The following is an 18,256-nucleotide window of genomic DNA, read 5'->3' as shown; positions in this document are numbered from 1 at the left end:
TATAATTGGACAAATATGTATACTTCGCTTACAATTATCTTCATATCAGCAAAACGTGCACAGTAAAGACAACAGATTTTTTTTTTTAAAGAAAAATATTTCGAAGGCAATTGGAAAATTTTGGGATTGAAAGGAGTTATAAAAAATGTTGCAGAAGCTAAATAATCTTTTATTATAGACGCCATCTCACGTTGGTTGTGAGATACTGTAATGTTTTACTGTTGTTTAAAACCAGCCTTCGAATTTCCATTATTCCTAGGTATGGGAGTTTTCATGAGTTTCATACCTTTTGGCTCAATTTTCGCACAACAGTTTACAAATCACTCTTGCCAATGGGTAGAAGTAAAATTACTTGTATTCTCAATACACAGCATTTGCATGAGCATCGTTCTGAAACATAAATAGTTGACTCACTACAAATCCAACCACAGCTGCCTTCATCCACTTGTTTCATCACCTGAAATAACAACGCCCCGGTTTTTCTTCCAAATCCTGATTCCCCCAACTAGATATAACGTTTATTGTATGCCCACGGAGGCAAATAAACTAAGAGGAAGCAAATGTCCATCACACCGGTGGCTGTTGGAAAAATCAATTCCAAGGCCAGCCAGAGTATATAGTCTGTCATGACAGGACAGACCCAAAGGCTGAAGTGCCAAAGCAATATATAACATTTCTCAAAGCATACATAATTTTCCATAATAATGGTAGTTTGCTGCACAGTGAGCAGGATACAAGGGTATTACCGATTTTGTGAAGGCATTCTATCTGATCCGTGCCTTAAACGGAAGCTACTGGACCTGGCACCGGGGTCTGACCTGCTGCTGGACTGGTGGTATGCTCTCCAACCTGCATCTCTATCAACATGGCTCAATGACAATGAAGGCAAGTGGTCTCTTTCCCAAGCGTGGAAGTGATTTGGTAGATGGTTTTCTTCTTGAAAATTGCGCCCTGATGAACTTGATGGGATAAGAAAAAAGCCACCACTTTGGTCTGGCGATGTGGCTATTGGTGCTAATTGAGCTGATCCACTGTGACTGCTGGATCGTCGGGAGCCAGTAGTGATAGGTGTCCGCATTGTGGTTGAGTTAGGAGGTTGCTGTGGTTGGTAGTATGCCTGAAGAGCCTGAACTCTATCCCGAGCCCGGGCATTGCTACCAGGATAAGGAGGGATCATTGAGGAAGAAACTGAGCTCCCCGCTCTGGCAGCAGAACTGCAGAAATTAATGTGCATTGAATGTTATACAACTGCGGAAATTAATGCGTTGGAAGTTCTAACCCGAAAAAGTGATGGAAAATCAAACTTATGACCTGTGCAAATTTTCACTAGCCAGTGACGATTCTGATATCCATAATTTTTTATCTTCTATAACCAAAAACAATTTGTTTATTTAATGTTATAAGGGGAGAATATATATTATGGTTTAGCTCACAAATCAAATTAAATTTGAACAAATATTACATTCATGCAAATAAATGTAATTTACTATTGGGAGGCAACTCTAAAGTGTAGTGGCACCTGTGACCGACAAGGAAGGGATGCATGAAAGATCCTGATCTTGGTACATCCGAACCACCCCTGACTGGCCTTTGACTACCAGGGGATCCTGATGGCTGATCAGCGGCAACTAGACGAGTAGTTGCTGTCGAAAAAGGAGGGGAGTGGTGTTCCCAGCTGTGATAGTGAAGATCCACGGCAGGAAATGAGTATGAAGTTGGTATGTCACTGGGCACAGATGAACCATTCCAATGGTTGAAGTTTGAAGCCTCTGATACAGTTCCACCTGAGTTGGAGGAGGATGGATGTATTGGTCCAAAGTAAGCAATATACGGGCAAGGATGACTGGCAGATGACACAGCTGTATGTTCAGCAAATATAGCATGTTGTCCAATTACATCATGATCTGCATCTCATAATTCCAGTAAATTAAGAATTCAGTGTCATGCAGACATCATTTTAAAAAATGGAGACGGTGATGAGCTACAAAAGGGATCTTACATGCAGATGATGAAAACTCCCCTTCCCTGGAAAAATAAGGAATATAAATATTAGTCCGATAAGCATGCTACTATTTTCCATTTGAGTGTGGGGGAATAGTCTCTTAAAAAATGTCCAAAAATTTGTCATTGAAAGATAAAACAATTATTCATCAACAAAGAAAAAAATGTTTTTTAAAATGCACAGTTAACTCATCCCCATCCCCAACCCGCATGTCAATCAGACAATACTCAACTTGTGTTGCATTCAATATTGTACAGAACATATAGCACTATTCTATTCTCCCTTTAACATGGCAAGGAAAGTAAACCTCACGGGTGAATCCATTTAATGATCTAATTAAAGCACACTCATTAAGGTAGGAACACTATTTCAAGATTCAACAAGTTAGAAGTATGATGAAACAACAACCTAGACACAAAGATTAAATGCATTAACAAGTATGCAACAGGCCTTCATTTTGGCTGCAACTCCAATCTCAAGAAACATACTGAAATATTGCCAGATATAAGCCCAACATAAAAAAAACAACTGAGTCTTCTGTTGGGAATTCAAAAGAGTACTCAAACACACTTGATTAGCCAATGACATTACTAAAGAAGAATAAAGGATGAAAGGAAGGGGGTTGCTTCAAAGTTCCTCGTTCCCAAATATTATTAGGGTGGAAGCAAGGCTGCCAAGGCATGGAACAAGCTGAAAGAACTGGACTACAAAGTGAGGTATACGTCAAACTATAACTTTTATTGGGTCTTCATCCATTATCCACATTTCATGCCAAATTCCCAAAAAACTCAAACTAATATTTGTCGCTTCAATTTAACTCCCAATGCACAAACAAACACATTAAGTAACAATCTTTAAATTTTTACTGACACCATCACCTTCAAAATTGTGATGCTAACCAAGATTTCCCCCAGTCTTTGCAACATTTCTTTTCTTTTTTGCAAAAATAGTGGTTAAATATAACAAGGACTTCAGGGTTCAGATTTATAAATAAAATCAGTAGCTTTAACCACATTCGACTTCAATGAACCTAATTAGGTTCCATATTAAAATAAAAGCATTTTACTTCAGTGTATTGCTTCCCATTGCAGCAAACCTTTATAATAATTGTTAAGATGATATATGTGAAACCACCAATATAATAAATAAAAGTCAGATATGGTTGTTGCACACTGTAACAACGCAAAAGAGTGTTTTGAAACCAGTCTTTACAAGAATCCCATACATGTTTCTTTTAAATGCACAAAACACAACACAGTTTATGTATACCATTATATAAAGGGGATACACCTTTCTGTAACTACTTTTGGTGTCACACAATTTTATCCTTTAACAACTAAAAAAAAATTCTTACTTAATATGTAACTGCACAACCTCACGATCTCTCTATTCAAATGTAAATACATAAGTTCTCCACTTAAAAATAACAACCACATACGTTTTTTCTAAACCATTCTTACAATATATTCTTAAAATTGTATTATTTTAATGTGATTAAAATGTGGATACAAAGGAGTGATAGTGCATGGTTTCTGGTAGAACAATATAAAGAATAAAATAATACAGAAAATGTCTAGTCCAAGCCCATGAAACAAATTAGATATTAGCTTCTATGCATTAGGCTTACTCGAAAGATGATGGAAGTCGTGCCAGGTTGCCAAAAGGGCACCAATGAACTCCAAAAGACTGCAAACACCATACAGTTAAAAAGGCAGTCAAAATGATGAGCAAGATGTTATCCACCCACATAAAAAATACAACTACATTAAAAAAGATTTAATCCCAGCCACTAAAAGTCAAAGTCCAACTACTCACTAATACATTGGAAAATGAATTTCATCTAAAATTATTAACTCATACATGGCCAATGGAGGGAAGCAATAACAGCATATGTTTGCAGTCCATTAAGAGTTGCAGATTGAAAGAAAGTAGAGGAGTAGTAAAGGCATTAGGCAGAGGAAGCTCACATTCATATAAGGTCAAAGGAGATAGTGAAATAATATTAACTAGCTTCCCTTTTTACTTAAATGCAGACAGCTACGCTTTTGCTTTTGGTCTATAATTTCATACAATTTGATATAGCATATAGTTAAACGCCCTCCAAATCCGAATAAGACATTCAGAGAATAACTTCTTGATAAAACCAAGTAAAGGACAATTTTTAAATTTCTGTCTCTCTCTCTTGAGCGCACACACACACATAAAAGCCTAATCAATAGAGAAGTATTTATGCAAGCCTATACTCAGGTGCAAGCATAAAATATAAACACAAACAAAAAGTTAACAGCACTCTTACCATCTCAGAGTAACTAAGATCATAAAGGTCCTCGTCATGCGTCCACTCATCCATACTAAACTCTGGATATGACCGGCTACCATTAGCATAAAGCCATTGACCTTTCTCAATCTTCCGACAATTAGGGCACTGCATTGCTCCTTTTACGTTGAATGCCGAACCAATGCAATCTGAATAATTTAAATCAATAATAAGCATAAGAATATTACTACAGCATTTATTTTTGTCAATAAGAAATCAGTGCATGCAGAATTCATGACATCACAATTGATTCAATATTCCACTACTGAAGTATTATTGATCAGTGTAAGAAAAACTCATGACATCACTATTTCTTCTATATATTCCACTACTGAATTATTCTTGATCAGTGTAAGAAAAACAAAACAAGATACATGAGTGCTTCTTTTGCCCCTTGTAAAGTGATCAACAAAGGCGAAGGAGGGACACAACATACCATCTTCACCCTAAAAGAGAATCATTCTCCACGGATAAGTGAAGTCAGAAAGTGACATTAAATTGCATTTTCATTTCAAAATAAATTTACATGTTTATGCCTCATCTACCATTCCAAAAAAGGATATAAAATTCCAACACAGTAAAACCAAACACCATACATATTGACCCAACTTTACATATAAAAAGAATATTAGATTTAAGAAACCTGGGATCTTCATGTTAGGATCTCAATTTAAGACCACTGTATCAGCAATTAAATCCAATCAAGGATTCCAGATTTGTAGATAAGACTTGGAAGCTTCAATGGAAACAACTATCTCAAATGGTCCCAGATTGTTCACACCTATCTCAAAGGCAAGTGACACGGCAGTCATCTACTTGAGCAGGGACCAGATAAGAAAGACCAAAAGTACAATGTGTGGGAAAATGAGGATTCCACAATCTTGCAAAGAACCAGTGGAAGGAGACCATTGACAATTTGCAGTTTACTTATTGCAAAAGATCAACGCACTAAAAGAAAGAATGTTGGAAACTGCATGGAAAAAGCAACGATAGGGGGGAATAGTGATGACTGCACAGAGGTCAATTGATTTTATCTTCTCAAGAAAAAACTAATGTGACTACTTTTATACCCCTTTTTCATTCAATGATTAAAAAAAATTAAGGATTACAAGAACAAGGCTCAGATCAGACAATGGAATGAATTGTTATTTCAATCAACTGTCTCCTTAATCATAAGGAAATATCCACGATTCTTCATGCATAACCACAAGCAAAATGGGAAGGCCAAGAGGAAAATAAGCAATTTCTCAGCCAAAAACTGAGCCTTCTCCGTCAAAGAAAGGATTCTAATCCCGTTAGGAACAGTCTATTTTCACAGTTTCATACATGATAAATAAACCTCTCCAATAAGTCACATAGAGTTCTTAAACAACTTTAATACTTCAAAACCGTAAATAGTTATTCCTACAGTATTTTGGGTCTACAACCTTTGCTCATATTCACAGCCAATAGAGGCAAACTTGATCCTCAGGCTGTCATGTGTGTTTTTCCTTAGTTAATTTTTCACTCAAAAAGGTTACATGGTCTAAGACCCCTAATCCAAAAAAATAGTACATATTTGCTGATATGCCCTTTAAATGAAAATAAGTTTTTCTCTCCAACATTTCTTTTCAAAAGAAGATTCCAATGATAGATGATGAATAATGTGAGCTTCCTGAACAACCAAAAGGGTCAGCAAATACTGCCGAGCTGCAAGGTCCCCCAGCTTCAATAAACTCTGCTCCTACTTCAGATCTTGAGCCCAAAATAAAGTGTCCTAAATCAGCCAGTCAAAAAGAAGATTCCAATGACAGATGATGAACATGAGCTTCTTGAAAGGGTCAGCAAGTACTGCAAGCCATAAGGTCCCCCAGCTTCAGTAAACTTTGCTTCTAATTCAGAGATTGAACCCAACATAAAGTCTCCTAAATCAGCCTGTGAGCCACAAAATGAGTTACTCAACTCTGCCATTGTATATGAATGTCAAAGTAACTCACAATTTCTCAAGATTCTCTGAAGTGACTGAAAAGAAGAGTCAACCTAAAATAACACATGTTCAAGAATCCAACCAAGTCTTGAAATCGAGATAGTTGAAGGAACTGTACAAATAAATGAAGTCCCACAGATGACCTAGATCTTCTCATTGGTTTATAAAAGGTCCTTGAAACTGAATCCCATTACCCTCTATCTAACTGTGCTATAAAAAAGGATGAGAATTGGAAAAGACTGATACAGGATATTGTTGACAAACCAAAATGGAAGAATATTGTTGACTGCAAAAGGATTTTCACATTAAAGTACAAGGCAGATGGATCTCTGCAAACATACAAAGGTTGGACATCAAAGGTTACTCAGAAACTTATGGGACTATTCGAACTATATTACCCTTGTCACACATTTTAGTTGGTAAATTCAGTACAGTGTCAAGAACGTATTTCTGTATGAGGACCTAATAAAGAAATCTGAATAATCCACCAAGATATGAAAAAAGAACAGAAATAACACGGTGCACAACCTGCAGCATGCCCTTTACAAATTACAGATCCTACACATTGGTTAGAAAGGTTAGCAAAGTTCATGAAAGGAGTTTGGTACAAATAAAGCCTAGGAGATCACATCCCTTTATCAAAGAATCAATGAGAAAGGGGGCCAAACATCCTTATAATGATGACATCACAGCAGCTGGGAATGATGAAAAGAAAAAAAGATTTGATGCAGAGACTGATCCAGGATTTCTAGATGAAAGAACTGAGAAATTTGAAGTGGCACGCTCCAGCAAAGAGATCTTCGTATTTTTACAAAATGAAACGGATTTATAGATGGAAACAAGATAAATTGGATGCAAGCAAGCCCCTACTCCATTGATCTCAAGCATAAGCTATGGGAAGCTAAAGTAAAACCTGCAGTTGACAAAAGAATGAACCAAAGATGGCTGGAAGACTGATCTTGTTTAAACATGGCCCAGACATATAGCATATTCAGTTAGTCTCATTAGTCAATTCATGCTCAATGCAAGAGAACCTCACCTTCAATCTGCAGCATACAGAGTTTTAAGCACTTCACAAGGGAACCCCAAAAATAGTCTTATTCAAGAATAGTGAAAAAGTGATGTTAGGATCCAATTGCAAAGTAAGGGAGTTCCGTCCCATATTTGAAGTAAGGATTCTAGTATGGACTGTCGGATTCATTGGCTCTTCAACTACAATAGCTAGATTTTGTGGTATGATTCACCAAAGGTTCTTATCAATTAGTACAAGAGCTTCGAACATGTTTTTCAACATCAAACAAGCTGAATAGGTATTGCACTACTCACCAAAGTAGTCAAAGGGAAAGTGCATAACAGACCAACATGATCATAATGGAGTGTGATGGGATGTTAGAACCCAGTTGGTATAGGACTTGAGTCCCACAATTGATTAATAGGATTTTAATGTAGGGTTAGCTAGACCTTGTTGAGCTTTCCAACTACAACTAACTTTTTATGGTGTGGCCTCCCAAGGTTATTATCACACCAATGCAGACTATACAGGTTCACTAGTGGATAGAAGATTAATGTTCACATATTGTACTTTCCTACAAGGAAATTTAGTTAAATGAAATGGTAAGAACACAACACAGTAGCTAGATCATCTACAGAATAAAAATTCAAATATATTATTCAAGGAGTTTTTTTCTCTGGATAAGAGTTATCCTAGATGACTTGGAACTTGGAAGCCAAGTAAGTATCTCTCATTAAGCTCCATTATAACCAGAAGTTAGCGATTAATAAAACTCAGTCCTACAAGCATGATAGGAGTATAGGACAAAGCATGATGAAATAGATAATCATTTTACACGTCATCATGGAAAAGCTATAAAAAAACCTAGTTTGTTCCATCTAGAGAGCAAATAGCTCATGTCCAGCACAGGGGCTAAAAGGCTCCAGTTGCTCCAGTTTCAATGATCCAATTACCAAGCTAAGAATGGAAGACTTTTATTAATAAAACTGGGGGAGAGGGGGAGAAGCTGAAAATATGGATATTGTAAATTAGATGTAAATCATTTCAGTGTATCAGGTTTGAAATCCCTTGAATCAAAGGAATCTGTAAAGGAGTCTGTCCAGGAAGCTAGACCTGATTATTAGGATATAATTTCTGATTATTGGGGTGATTTATTTCCTTACACTTGCACTATGCTAGAAATACCTGTGATATTATTATGACATATCAATGACATCATTCTATTCTCTTTTCAAATTGCAATTTTCCAGTTATTGAAAGTCAATACTAACATTATACACAGAGCAATAAAAGCTCTTAGCACTACAGTAAACAATGAATAATGCAATATACTATTTCCAAGATGACACAATTCATAAAAACAATGTGTGAATAGAACCCCAAATTGTATGCAGGAAACTAAGCTCATAATGAAAATATTAGTACAAACTTAATCAGCCCCATAATTATCCAAAGTTAAAGTATGACCAACAACATTAAACACTTTAACCATGAGCTAGTGTTGAATTTTTTTTCACACAACTCATTCTTTTATAGAAGTATTAAATGCAGGACACTCATAAAAGAAGCATTTCGAGATAGGGAGTGGACATCAGCACAAGGTTAAGTAATCAGCTAGTGCTTTCTCCACCCTTCAAAACCAAAAAGCTTTCTTCTTAGGGTTGATGAAGATAAAACATATTCATGGACCTAACATGTGATGCTTTACAATTAAAACCAAATGGCCACACTTTAACTTGCTTACATTATCAAATAAATCAATATGGAAGCGTCAATAATAAAGATGAAAAATATTAAAAGCTAGTAAAAAATAACAAAATAAATAAAACTAGTAATAACATTCTCAGGGGATTTTCACAGTAACCTCGTCTGAGGTTAGCATTCATTTAAACCAGCCTTGATTTCAAAATTACACCTAATTCCTCCGCACCACACTTACTTCTAATTTTCAAGGTAAAATCCGCATGGTCCAAAACATTAAAAAAAAAAATCTCAGGAGTATGTAATTTTCTAAGAAGCAGAAGGTGTCAATATGCAAAGGGATACGAGTGTAATTTATCAATCAAGAAGCATGTAAGTGTAATTAGCGCTAAACTCAGGGATTCCATGTACATATCTGTTTTATTTAAAATGACACGTGAAATTACTTTCAAAGTGTACATGTCAGGATTGAATTTGTTTGATCATAGAATCGTGAGTCCTTCACTTGTTTTGTGACAATGAGAACAAATTTGACAGTGCCAAGTTGTGAATTCTAATTTTAACGTCTAAGAAATACTTAAACAGAAAGCACCTCAGATATCCACCGACAATGACAATAAAAGTGATTTTATTTCTAATATTTTTTTATAAAGCCTTTAACAAAATCCATTGCTGAACTGACCTTGTTGTATTAAACTCAGAGAAAGCTGCCAACAGAGGAAACAGTGTACATTGAAATGACCACTGCTAAATCATTCCAGACCATAACAATCTCCTAAATAAGCATCCATACAAGGACCAATTGAAAATATTTCCTCTAGCGAAGAGGATTGTAGTTGTATGTTTAACAAGCGTACTTAATTAATATTGTTCACAAAACTGTTGGGGTGCTATATCCAATACGATTTGGACATTATCATAAAATGATTTGATGATTCATATACACATGTGGAGCCTATTCCCCTAAGATCCCCTCTATTAAATTTCAACAAAATGGGATGTTTAGTATAATTGTCAAACTTCTTTTTGACATAGCACCTGAACAATAAAACAAGGGTTATCCATAATCTCTATTTTTTTAATTTTATATTTGCATAAGAGAATCTTTATTCTTAGTTTCAGAGAGGGAAGGTTTAAATCGTGTAGAACATTATTTCGGATGTTCAAGAAAAATGTTAATATACCTTTTGGAAATATAGCCTTACTGGGCTCCACAGAAAACTAAAGAAACCACACACTCTGAAGTTCCTCACTATTGTGAAGACCGACTAACAGCAATCAATACATACTGCTAAACATGAAAGACTGCCTATATTATGCAGAAATTCCACCAAATTTATGGAAAGTTGGTCAATATGACACACTTTCTTTGTTAACCAATTCGGCCAGACAATAACAAAGAAATCACACGCTCCTGATCTCCTCAGTGTTGACGAGACCTATTAAAAGCACACGTGGTGACTCCTAAACCAGAGTAACCAGGCATATTGTGCAGAAATTCCACCAAATTTATGGACAAAGTTAGTAAAAACACCACATTTTTTGTCGCTGACCAACTCAACAAGGCCAAGACAATGAAATCACACACTATGGAGATTTTCACAGTTTCACTGTTTACAAGGCCTATTAAAAGCAGTAAATTTGCACACCTAATCATGAGCAACTACATGTATTGCGCCGCAATTCCACCAAAATTTATGGAAAGTTAGTCAAAATGTTACAATTTTTGTTGTTAAGCAATTAAACAAACCACACTCTGGACTTCCTCATTGTTTAAAAGCAATCAATACATACTGATAAACATGAGCAACTACGCATATTATGCAAAAAAAATCCACCAAATTTACGCAGTGTTAGCCAAAATATATCTGAAATTGTTGTTAAGCAACTCAATAAGACCAAGACAATGAAATCACACACTCCCGATCTTCTTGCTGTTGACAAGAGTTATTTAAAGAATTGTTAAGCATGAGCAGTTACATGTATTATGCAGAAATTCCACCAAATTTATATAAAGTTAGACAAGAATGTTAATTTCTTTTTTTCTGGTTAAGCAATTCATCAAGACCAAGACAATGTCCAACTTCTCCATACATAATCATGATTTCCTACCAGCTATAAATATTGAAACTGAACTAAATTTTTAAAATATCATCATAAAATCTAACTTGCTACAGCAGTTAGCCCAATCAGCACCATCATTAAATAACAAATGTAATGAATAAAAATTGAAAAATCTGTTTGAATCTAGGAGTTTCCAAAAAAAAAAACATCAGTATATCCACCATAACTTCCACCAGTGGCTGGAACACATTCCATAAATGCACTTCAATTGTCCATTCAAATTAAACTATCAATCAAAACTGAATTCATAAATCACAAAGTTCCTTGTTTTTAGGACCTCAACACCAATGAATATGAAAGTTCCCATAGTTGTATATTATTATTATTATTATAGTATATTTATATATTCATTGACAAACTGTAAACACAAGGAAAACCAAATTTCCAAATTCTAGATCTAAATTGTTGCAATTAACATCGATTGAGACCTAATATATAAATGCAGTGTATAATTCAAGGAATATGTAAGTAATCTCATTTACAAGCAGGGTGAGGAAGAGAAATTGGAGTTACCGAGATGAAATTGATGACCACATTGAAGCTTAGCCCAGGATCTATCCCCATTATCGGCAACAGGCTCCAGACAAATGGAACAATAAACTGAGGCGAAAGACTTCCCACATCCACCATCTCTTTCATCATGGACCTTGTTACTATTGGTATTATTATTATTATCTTCCTCTTCGTCGTTACCAAGACCCATTACAAAAACCCTAAAATCAGAACAGGGAGAAGAAAAGAAAGAGCTTTTGATTGAATTTTTGTTGTCCGAGTTAGGACAGGATGAGAAAAGTAAGGAAGAGGTGTAATCTGAGATCTGAAGTCTTTGGTTTGGTTTGGTCTGCGACTTGGGATAGAAGAAGATTGAATGAATTTCTTTCCGATTTTTTACTTCCATTAAATCCATTGGGGATCGTTGGATTGTTCTTCTGACTCTGATCACTCTTGTCCAATCAACTTCATCGACGGTTACCATTCATCCACTATGTCTTCATCCTCCTTTGACTTCAAATATTTTTTTAAACATATTTTTTATTTTATTAGCTCTAAATACTTTCTTAATTCCTGTCTTGCTGTATCTACTGTCCTTTCTCGTCCCATTATGATTAAAAATATATGCATTTCATATTTTTTTTATGTCAAGGTATGATTATCATCTGACAATGTACAGAAAATAAAACATTTTTATTTTTAAAATTTATCACTATAACCAATCAGGTTTCCTCGTATATACACATACAATAAAAAAAATTGATTAGACTTATTGTTAACATGTGATATTTTATCATTTTTAGTTTTCTTATAATAAAATGTATAGATCTAGTGATCAAAACATGATATGTAAAGGTATAAAATATAGAGTTAAATATGTTTTGGTCCCTCAACAAATGAAGTTAACAAAATTTAGTTAAAAGGACTAAATTCACACATTTCTAAAGTTTGGAAACTAAATTAGTCTAAAATTTTGAGGAAGGACTAATTTCAATTTTCACAAAAAACAAAAACATATTTAACCCTAAAATATATATAATAAAGTAAAAATAAAATAATAAACTTTAATATTATAAAATATTTATTTGGCATACATAATATTTCTTTGTGTTATTCGAAATAGAGAGGAGTGATGAAAACATAATATTATTGTTTAAAGTCAAAATAACTATTTAGAATTTAGAATGTGGCTGTGGATTGTTATGAAAAAAAAAAAAATTTTGTATGTGGTGAAGAGGAATAAAAAAGTGGAAAAAGTTTATACATTGTAATATTTATGTACATATTTGTATATAACTCAGTAAGTTTGAATAATATATTCATTAACTGATAAATTTATTTATTAACGTTTTAGACTTGCGTGATAACTTATTTAGTAAGATATGTAGAGTAGAAGGTCAAATGTCTAATTATATATAATATTTACAACTTAAAAAAAATACATACATTCCTTCATTATTTATATTTCTCTCATTTGTTTAAGGTATATATATATATATATATATATATATATATATATATATATATATATATATATATATATAAAGCAATGAAACAAATCTGCAGGATAATTTGATGGTTGGATAGTAAATTAATCCATATTAGTTTGCAAAAAATAATAATTAAGAAATCATTAAAAATATATTGTTATTACATATTATTATTAAGCATGCATGGGTTTTGAGAGGATGGAATAGACTGTATAAATGTTTATCTATATGTGTTTTGTAGTTTCTCCTAGATAATTAGAAAATAATTAACGTACCTTTACTTATAAAAATATTGCTATAGTATCTGTTTCTAATCATATATTGACATCTTTAATTTTATTTCTCCCATTTTGTTGTTAAATATATAAAAATTATTTTTGGTGATTTCAAAATCTCTTAAATTAAATTATAAATAAATAAAATACCAACAAATGAGTCATAATTATTAAAGAGAACTTTTTTTCTCTCTCAAGTCATAATTTTTCCATGGAGAATTTTTATTTATAAAAAAATAGCTATTGGTAGTGGTCAACATTTTGGTCTGACCTTTACTCTTTATTCCAACCCCACTTCTCCTTCGTTTGCAAATTAGAAGAGAATATATCTTTTGGATATTCCTTCTCACAAACATTATAAAATAGTTATTTAGCAATTAATAATAATTTATTGGTCTAAGATATATGTCACACAACACATATACATAAAACTATATTCCCGTATCTCTTATTATATATATATATATATATATATATATATATATATATATATATATATATATATATTCATTATTACATATTCATTAATTTAATATAAATATACATATAATCAATTTGACATAAAATTTTGATTATGAATTACTTTAACTGTTAGTGTGAAATTTCATAAAATCTGAACTGGCAGACAAAATTTAATCAAATCAATAATATATTTTTATACTTTAAAAACATGCACTAAATAATTCAGTTAATACGATTTTTTAGATATAATTTATGTGAATATATATATATATATATATATATATATATATATATTTCAACATAAGTTTTGAAAATATATTTTTCATCTAAATATAATAACCAACAATATGAAAAATTGAATTAAAATGAAAGCTAAATAACAATTATCTGTTTCAATATATATATATATATATATATATATATATATATATATATATATCAATATAGTCAAAAGCTAAAAGTTATGAAAATATTAACTAAACTGATTAAAAGAATAAAAACAAGTAAGAGATAAAATAATTTGAACCAGTATCAAGTTGAAAGAGACAAAAGATAACTTATTCTAAAATGTTCATAGAAATTTTCCATGAATTAAAAGATAAAATGGTCAAATTAGTTTAAATAGAGAGATTAAATATATTAAATAATAGAGATAAGGAAGGAATCATGGAAACAATGAAAAACAATTTTTGACAAGAAGGAGAGAGTTAAAAGATTATATTAGTTAATAATTAATAAAAAGCAAAAAGCACAAACAATTTATTTTTAAAATGTGTTTTTTTTATATAAAAATAAGAATTAAAAGAAATCAAACATTCAGGCAACAGAAAAATAAAAATAAAATTATAAAATTTTCCATGCATATTATATTTATTTCAAAACTCAAATATCTAAATGCTTGTTTCTTCTTACAATCTTGTTATCTAAATTTCATCACAATCTTTCCCACTATATACTCAAGTGGTTAAAAACATCAAATAAAGTTTCTTAATTTACATGCTGAACTTCAACTAAACATTGATTATCACATGAAAAATATATTCATTAGATTAAAATAAAATATATTTATTATATTAAAATAAGGATTAGTATTATGTACTAAAAACCAAAAGATAAGAAATAATCTTACCTTCAAATTTTAATTCCCTGGTTTTATGAAGATTTCCAAAAATATTGTAGCAGTATTCACCTTGTATTGTTTAGATTTTGTTAACAAAAATAAAAAGTAAGAAAAGAAAATTCAGTAGTATAATGGGATCATGATATAAGGATTTGTTGGTGAGAAAAATCAGGAACTATTTTCTGTAATCTAAAAGAAATATCAGCAACCTCTCACCAATTATTCTATAAAAGCTCGTAGCCTCTGCTTCTTTTCCGGAACCTTCAATTTTTTCTCTGCTCTGCTTCCTGTATTTTCAGAATCAGAGACAAACAACAACAACAACTATAACCATGCTTGTCTACCAGGATCTTCTTACAGGTATAATTGCTTTTTCCCTCAATTTCAGAACTTGTTGTTTCTTTCCCTTTGTCACCTTATTGGATTTCTTTTTCTGTGCACTTTTGTGATATTGTAGGATTTTTTTTTAGATTATTCGTGTGACCCACTTTGATTGTAATTCCTTTTCTTCTTTAGACTAATAATTTTTTGAAGGAAGGTATGGTAGTTGTGGAAGGAAGATTTTTTCTTTTTTGAAATTTATATCTTGTTTCTGCTACAATAGTGGTTTGAATAATTGATTTTTTGTGGTGCAGGTTTGGACCCTTTTAAAATACTTTCCATAACCTTAGCTTTGAATTCTTTGTTTTCTAAATGACAATTGTTGTATTTGTGATACAAGTGTAAGTTATGTTTGTTGAATTGAATCCATCCCTAGACCCTAATGATGACGGGCTGTTGGCCTAAAGATGGTTTTGATTTTAAATGTGTTTGCGAGTTAGGGATTAAGATTTTTGGTTTCTTTATTCAGGATTTATTGATTTGATCATAATTTTCAATGACTTTAACTTGGAAACTTGGTTTGTTGATGAATTTTCAGGTGACGAGCTTCTTTCTGACTCATTCCCGTACAAGGAAATTGAGAATGGAATGCTGTGGGAAGTTGAAGGAAAGGTTTGTTGGGAATGAACTGTATAATTCGGAATCTCTGTTTCTTTGCATGGCAGATTGCTAGGAACACTCTCTAATTCACTTTTTCTTATTGTTCAAAATTTGTTGAAAGTTATAAAATCAGAGAAGAGTCTTCAAAGGAGTTACAGAACTCACCGAATTGTATAATTTTCAAAAACATTCAACCGAGTGAAAGCATCTAAAAGTGTGTGTTCTTATGTGAATAATGTGTGCTTTTCTGCAGTGGGTTGTTCAAGGAGCAGTGGATGTAGATATTGGTGCTAACCCTTCTGCAGAAGGGGGAGGGGAGGATGAGGGTGTTGATGATCAAGCTGTCAAAGTGGTTGACATTGTTGACACTTTCAGGCTTCAGGTAAAAGGATGATTCCTTCTTTTCTGGTAGTAACCATGTGTTGATTTCTTCTGCAGAACAAATAGTGAATTTATTTTTGTTTTTCAGGAGCAACCAGCTTTTGACAAAAAGCAATTCGTGACTTACATGAAGAGATACATAAAGTTGCTGACACCGAAATTAGAGACAGAGAAGCAAGAGTTGTTTAAGAAACACATTGAGGGAGCAACTAAGTTCCTTCTCTCAAAGCTGAAAGACCTCCAATTGTATGTGCTTCATCTTCTTTGGTTTTATTTTATACCTTATTACATGGTCCATTTTCTTTATGCATAAATGGTTTCTTACTATGATCAATGTGGCAGTTTTGTGGGTGAGAGTATGCATGATGATGGAAGCCTTGTCTTTGCTTACTACAAAGACGGAGCCACTGATCCAACCTTTGTCTACTTTGCCTACGGTTTGAAGGAAATCAAGTGCTGAATACATGCAATACAGTTTACAGTATATCAGCTTAATACAAGAAATACTGTCTTTAACTCTAGTTTTGTGTTTTGTGGTTTTGGTTATGTTAAAGAGTTTGATCTGTATCCGTTTTTACTTTGGTTGTTTATGAGAGGAACATGTGTTTTGGTTATGACTCATTGTTCTATTTGTCCAATTAATTGTGCTCTTAATAGGTTTTATTTTCTAGACTTAATTTAAAATGGTTTGATACTGGTGCAGAGAAACTGGTTCAACTTATGAATGTGTTATGTATTATTCTATTATGTCAAATTATACATTTTAGAAAAGTTAATAACCATTTTAGAACTTCACGTTTGATCAAAAAGAAATTTGGTCTTAATCATGTCATGTGTTATGAAAATCACTGCACCCTTATATATATATATATTCAGTGCATATTGTCTGTTCCACGAGTCAAAGAATCGTCTAAAGAACCATCAAAATTTTCAGAAGTCAGACAACATTAATAAAACTAGGGTCATAAGAGAATCAATAAAAATAATCAATACAATATCACTTTGATTTACACAATAAAGAAAATATTAAATTAAAGTATGTCATTTGCTGTTCTAGATTTAAACTTATTATTGTTAATTTATATTATTATTTTTTTGTGAATTTTAGTGAACCAATGAAGATGTTTTATTGGTATATAATTTTTTATTTTTAAAGTGACTTGTATATTATTTAACATTTAATTTTTAAATATGTTTTATTTTTACAAAATAAAATAAATTTTAATTTCTATAATTTTTTGTTTTCATGCATTAAAATTCGAAACCAGTGTTTTAATTTTTTATGAGATAGGTGGATTTTAGTTATGGTGCTTGCCAATTTTCTTACGTTAATAGCTTTAAAATATTATATTGTTATTTTTATTCAAATATTAATCAATTGATAAATACCATTCAATTTATATATTTTAATAAAAAAAAGTTAGAAGTTTTACATGTTAACTTTATATCGTGAGCTTCTTTCTAGTTGTCCTAGATTTCGTTAATTAATAATCTATGTAAGGTAAACTTGTCGTGGCGTTATTCTTAGTTAAATATCTTTTATTGATTACTATTTTCCATCAACAGAACTCAAACTTAAGATCTTACTTAAAAAGATAGAATCTAATACCACTTGAACAAACTATTGTTGATACTTTTAACATGTTTATAACAATTCCTAATTTCAAATAAAAATAATAAACAGTAACGGATATTTTATAAAAAAAAATGTAGTTAAATATAAAGTTATTTCGGAACTCTCGTCAAATTTTAAAGTTCATACTCACCTAATTGAAAGAATCTAAACCCAATATAAAACATATTCGTTAATTAAGGTGAAGACACAAATTGAATCAAGTAATTAAGGTGAGTTACATAAAACCTTAATTTAAGTATTTAAAGCATTTTTAAGTATTTATAGGAATAGAAAATTATTATTATTTTAATAAAAAAC

General features: G+C 32.2%; 2 protein-coding genes across 2 annotated transcripts; one reads left to right on the top strand and one right to left on the bottom strand.

The window, feature by feature from the left end:
- Nucleotides 1-312: 312 nt before the first annotated feature.
- On the bottom strand, nucleotides 313-12,016 carry LOC108326331 (E3 ubiquitin-protein ligase RFI2). Its single transcript, XM_017559778.2, has 6 exons — nucleotides 11,636-12,016; nucleotides 4,299-4,468; nucleotides 3,630-3,688; nucleotides 2,000-2,025; nucleotides 1,520-1,904; nucleotides 313-1,214 (listed from the first exon to the last, which is right to left on the bottom strand). The coding sequence occupies exons 1-6, from the start codon at nucleotides 11,823-11,825 to the stop codon at nucleotides 743-745; spliced, it is 1,302 nt and encodes a 433-aa protein (XP_017415267.2). The 5' UTR covers nucleotides 11,826-12,016; the 3' UTR covers nucleotides 313-742.
- Nucleotides 12,017-15,133: 3,117 nt separating this feature from the next.
- LOC108325278 (translationally-controlled tumor protein homolog) lies at nucleotides 15,134-16,974 on the top strand. Its single transcript, XM_017558323.2, has 5 exons — nucleotides 15,134-15,321; nucleotides 15,881-15,954; nucleotides 16,196-16,324; nucleotides 16,412-16,569; nucleotides 16,666-16,974. The coding sequence occupies exons 1-5, from the start codon at nucleotides 15,294-15,296 to the stop codon at nucleotides 16,781-16,783; spliced, it is 507 nt and encodes a 168-aa protein (XP_017413812.1). The 5' UTR covers nucleotides 15,134-15,293; the 3' UTR covers nucleotides 16,784-16,974.
- Nucleotides 16,975-18,256: the final 1,282 nt, after the last annotated feature.

This window comes from Vigna angularis, chromosome 3 (genome assembly GCF_016808095.1).
Source record: "Vigna angularis cultivar LongXiaoDou No.4 chromosome 3, ASM1680809v1, whole genome shotgun sequence".
NCBI classification, from domain to species: domain Eukaryota; kingdom Viridiplantae; phylum Streptophyta; class Magnoliopsida; order Fabales; family Fabaceae; genus Vigna; species Vigna angularis.
The sequence above is the reverse complement of the archived record's forward strand: the minus strand, read 5'-3'. Positions and strand labels throughout refer to the sequence as shown.

What these genes read in the sequence shown, in the direction of transcription:
- LOC108326331 (XM_017559778.2), bottom strand. Translation starts at nt 11,825, where the DNA reads ATGGGTCTTGGTAACGACGAAGAGGAAGATAATAATAATAATACCAAT. An exon ending in TGGTCATCAATTTCATCTCG is followed by an intron (nt 4,469 to 11,635) that starts GTAACTCCAATT and finishes TAAATTATTCAG; the next exon opens with ATTGCATTGGTTCGGCATTC. An exon ending in CCCTTCCTTGTCGGTCACAG is followed by an intron (nt 1,215 to 1,519) that starts GTGCCACTACAC and finishes TAATTTCTGCAG; the next exon opens with TTCTGCTGCCAGAGCGGGGA.
- LOC108325278 (XM_017558323.2), top strand. Translation starts at nt 15,294, where the DNA reads ATGCTTGTCTACCAGGATCTTCTTACAG. An exon ending in CTACCAGGATCTTCTTACAG is followed by an intron (nt 15,322 to 15,880) that starts GTATAATTGCTT and finishes ATGAATTTTCAG; the next exon opens with GTGACGAGCTTCTTTCTGAC. An exon ending in TTGACACTTTCAGGCTTCAG is followed by an intron (nt 16,325 to 16,411) that starts GTAAAAGGATGA and finishes TTTGTTTTTCAG; the next exon opens with GAGCAACCAGCTTTTGACAA.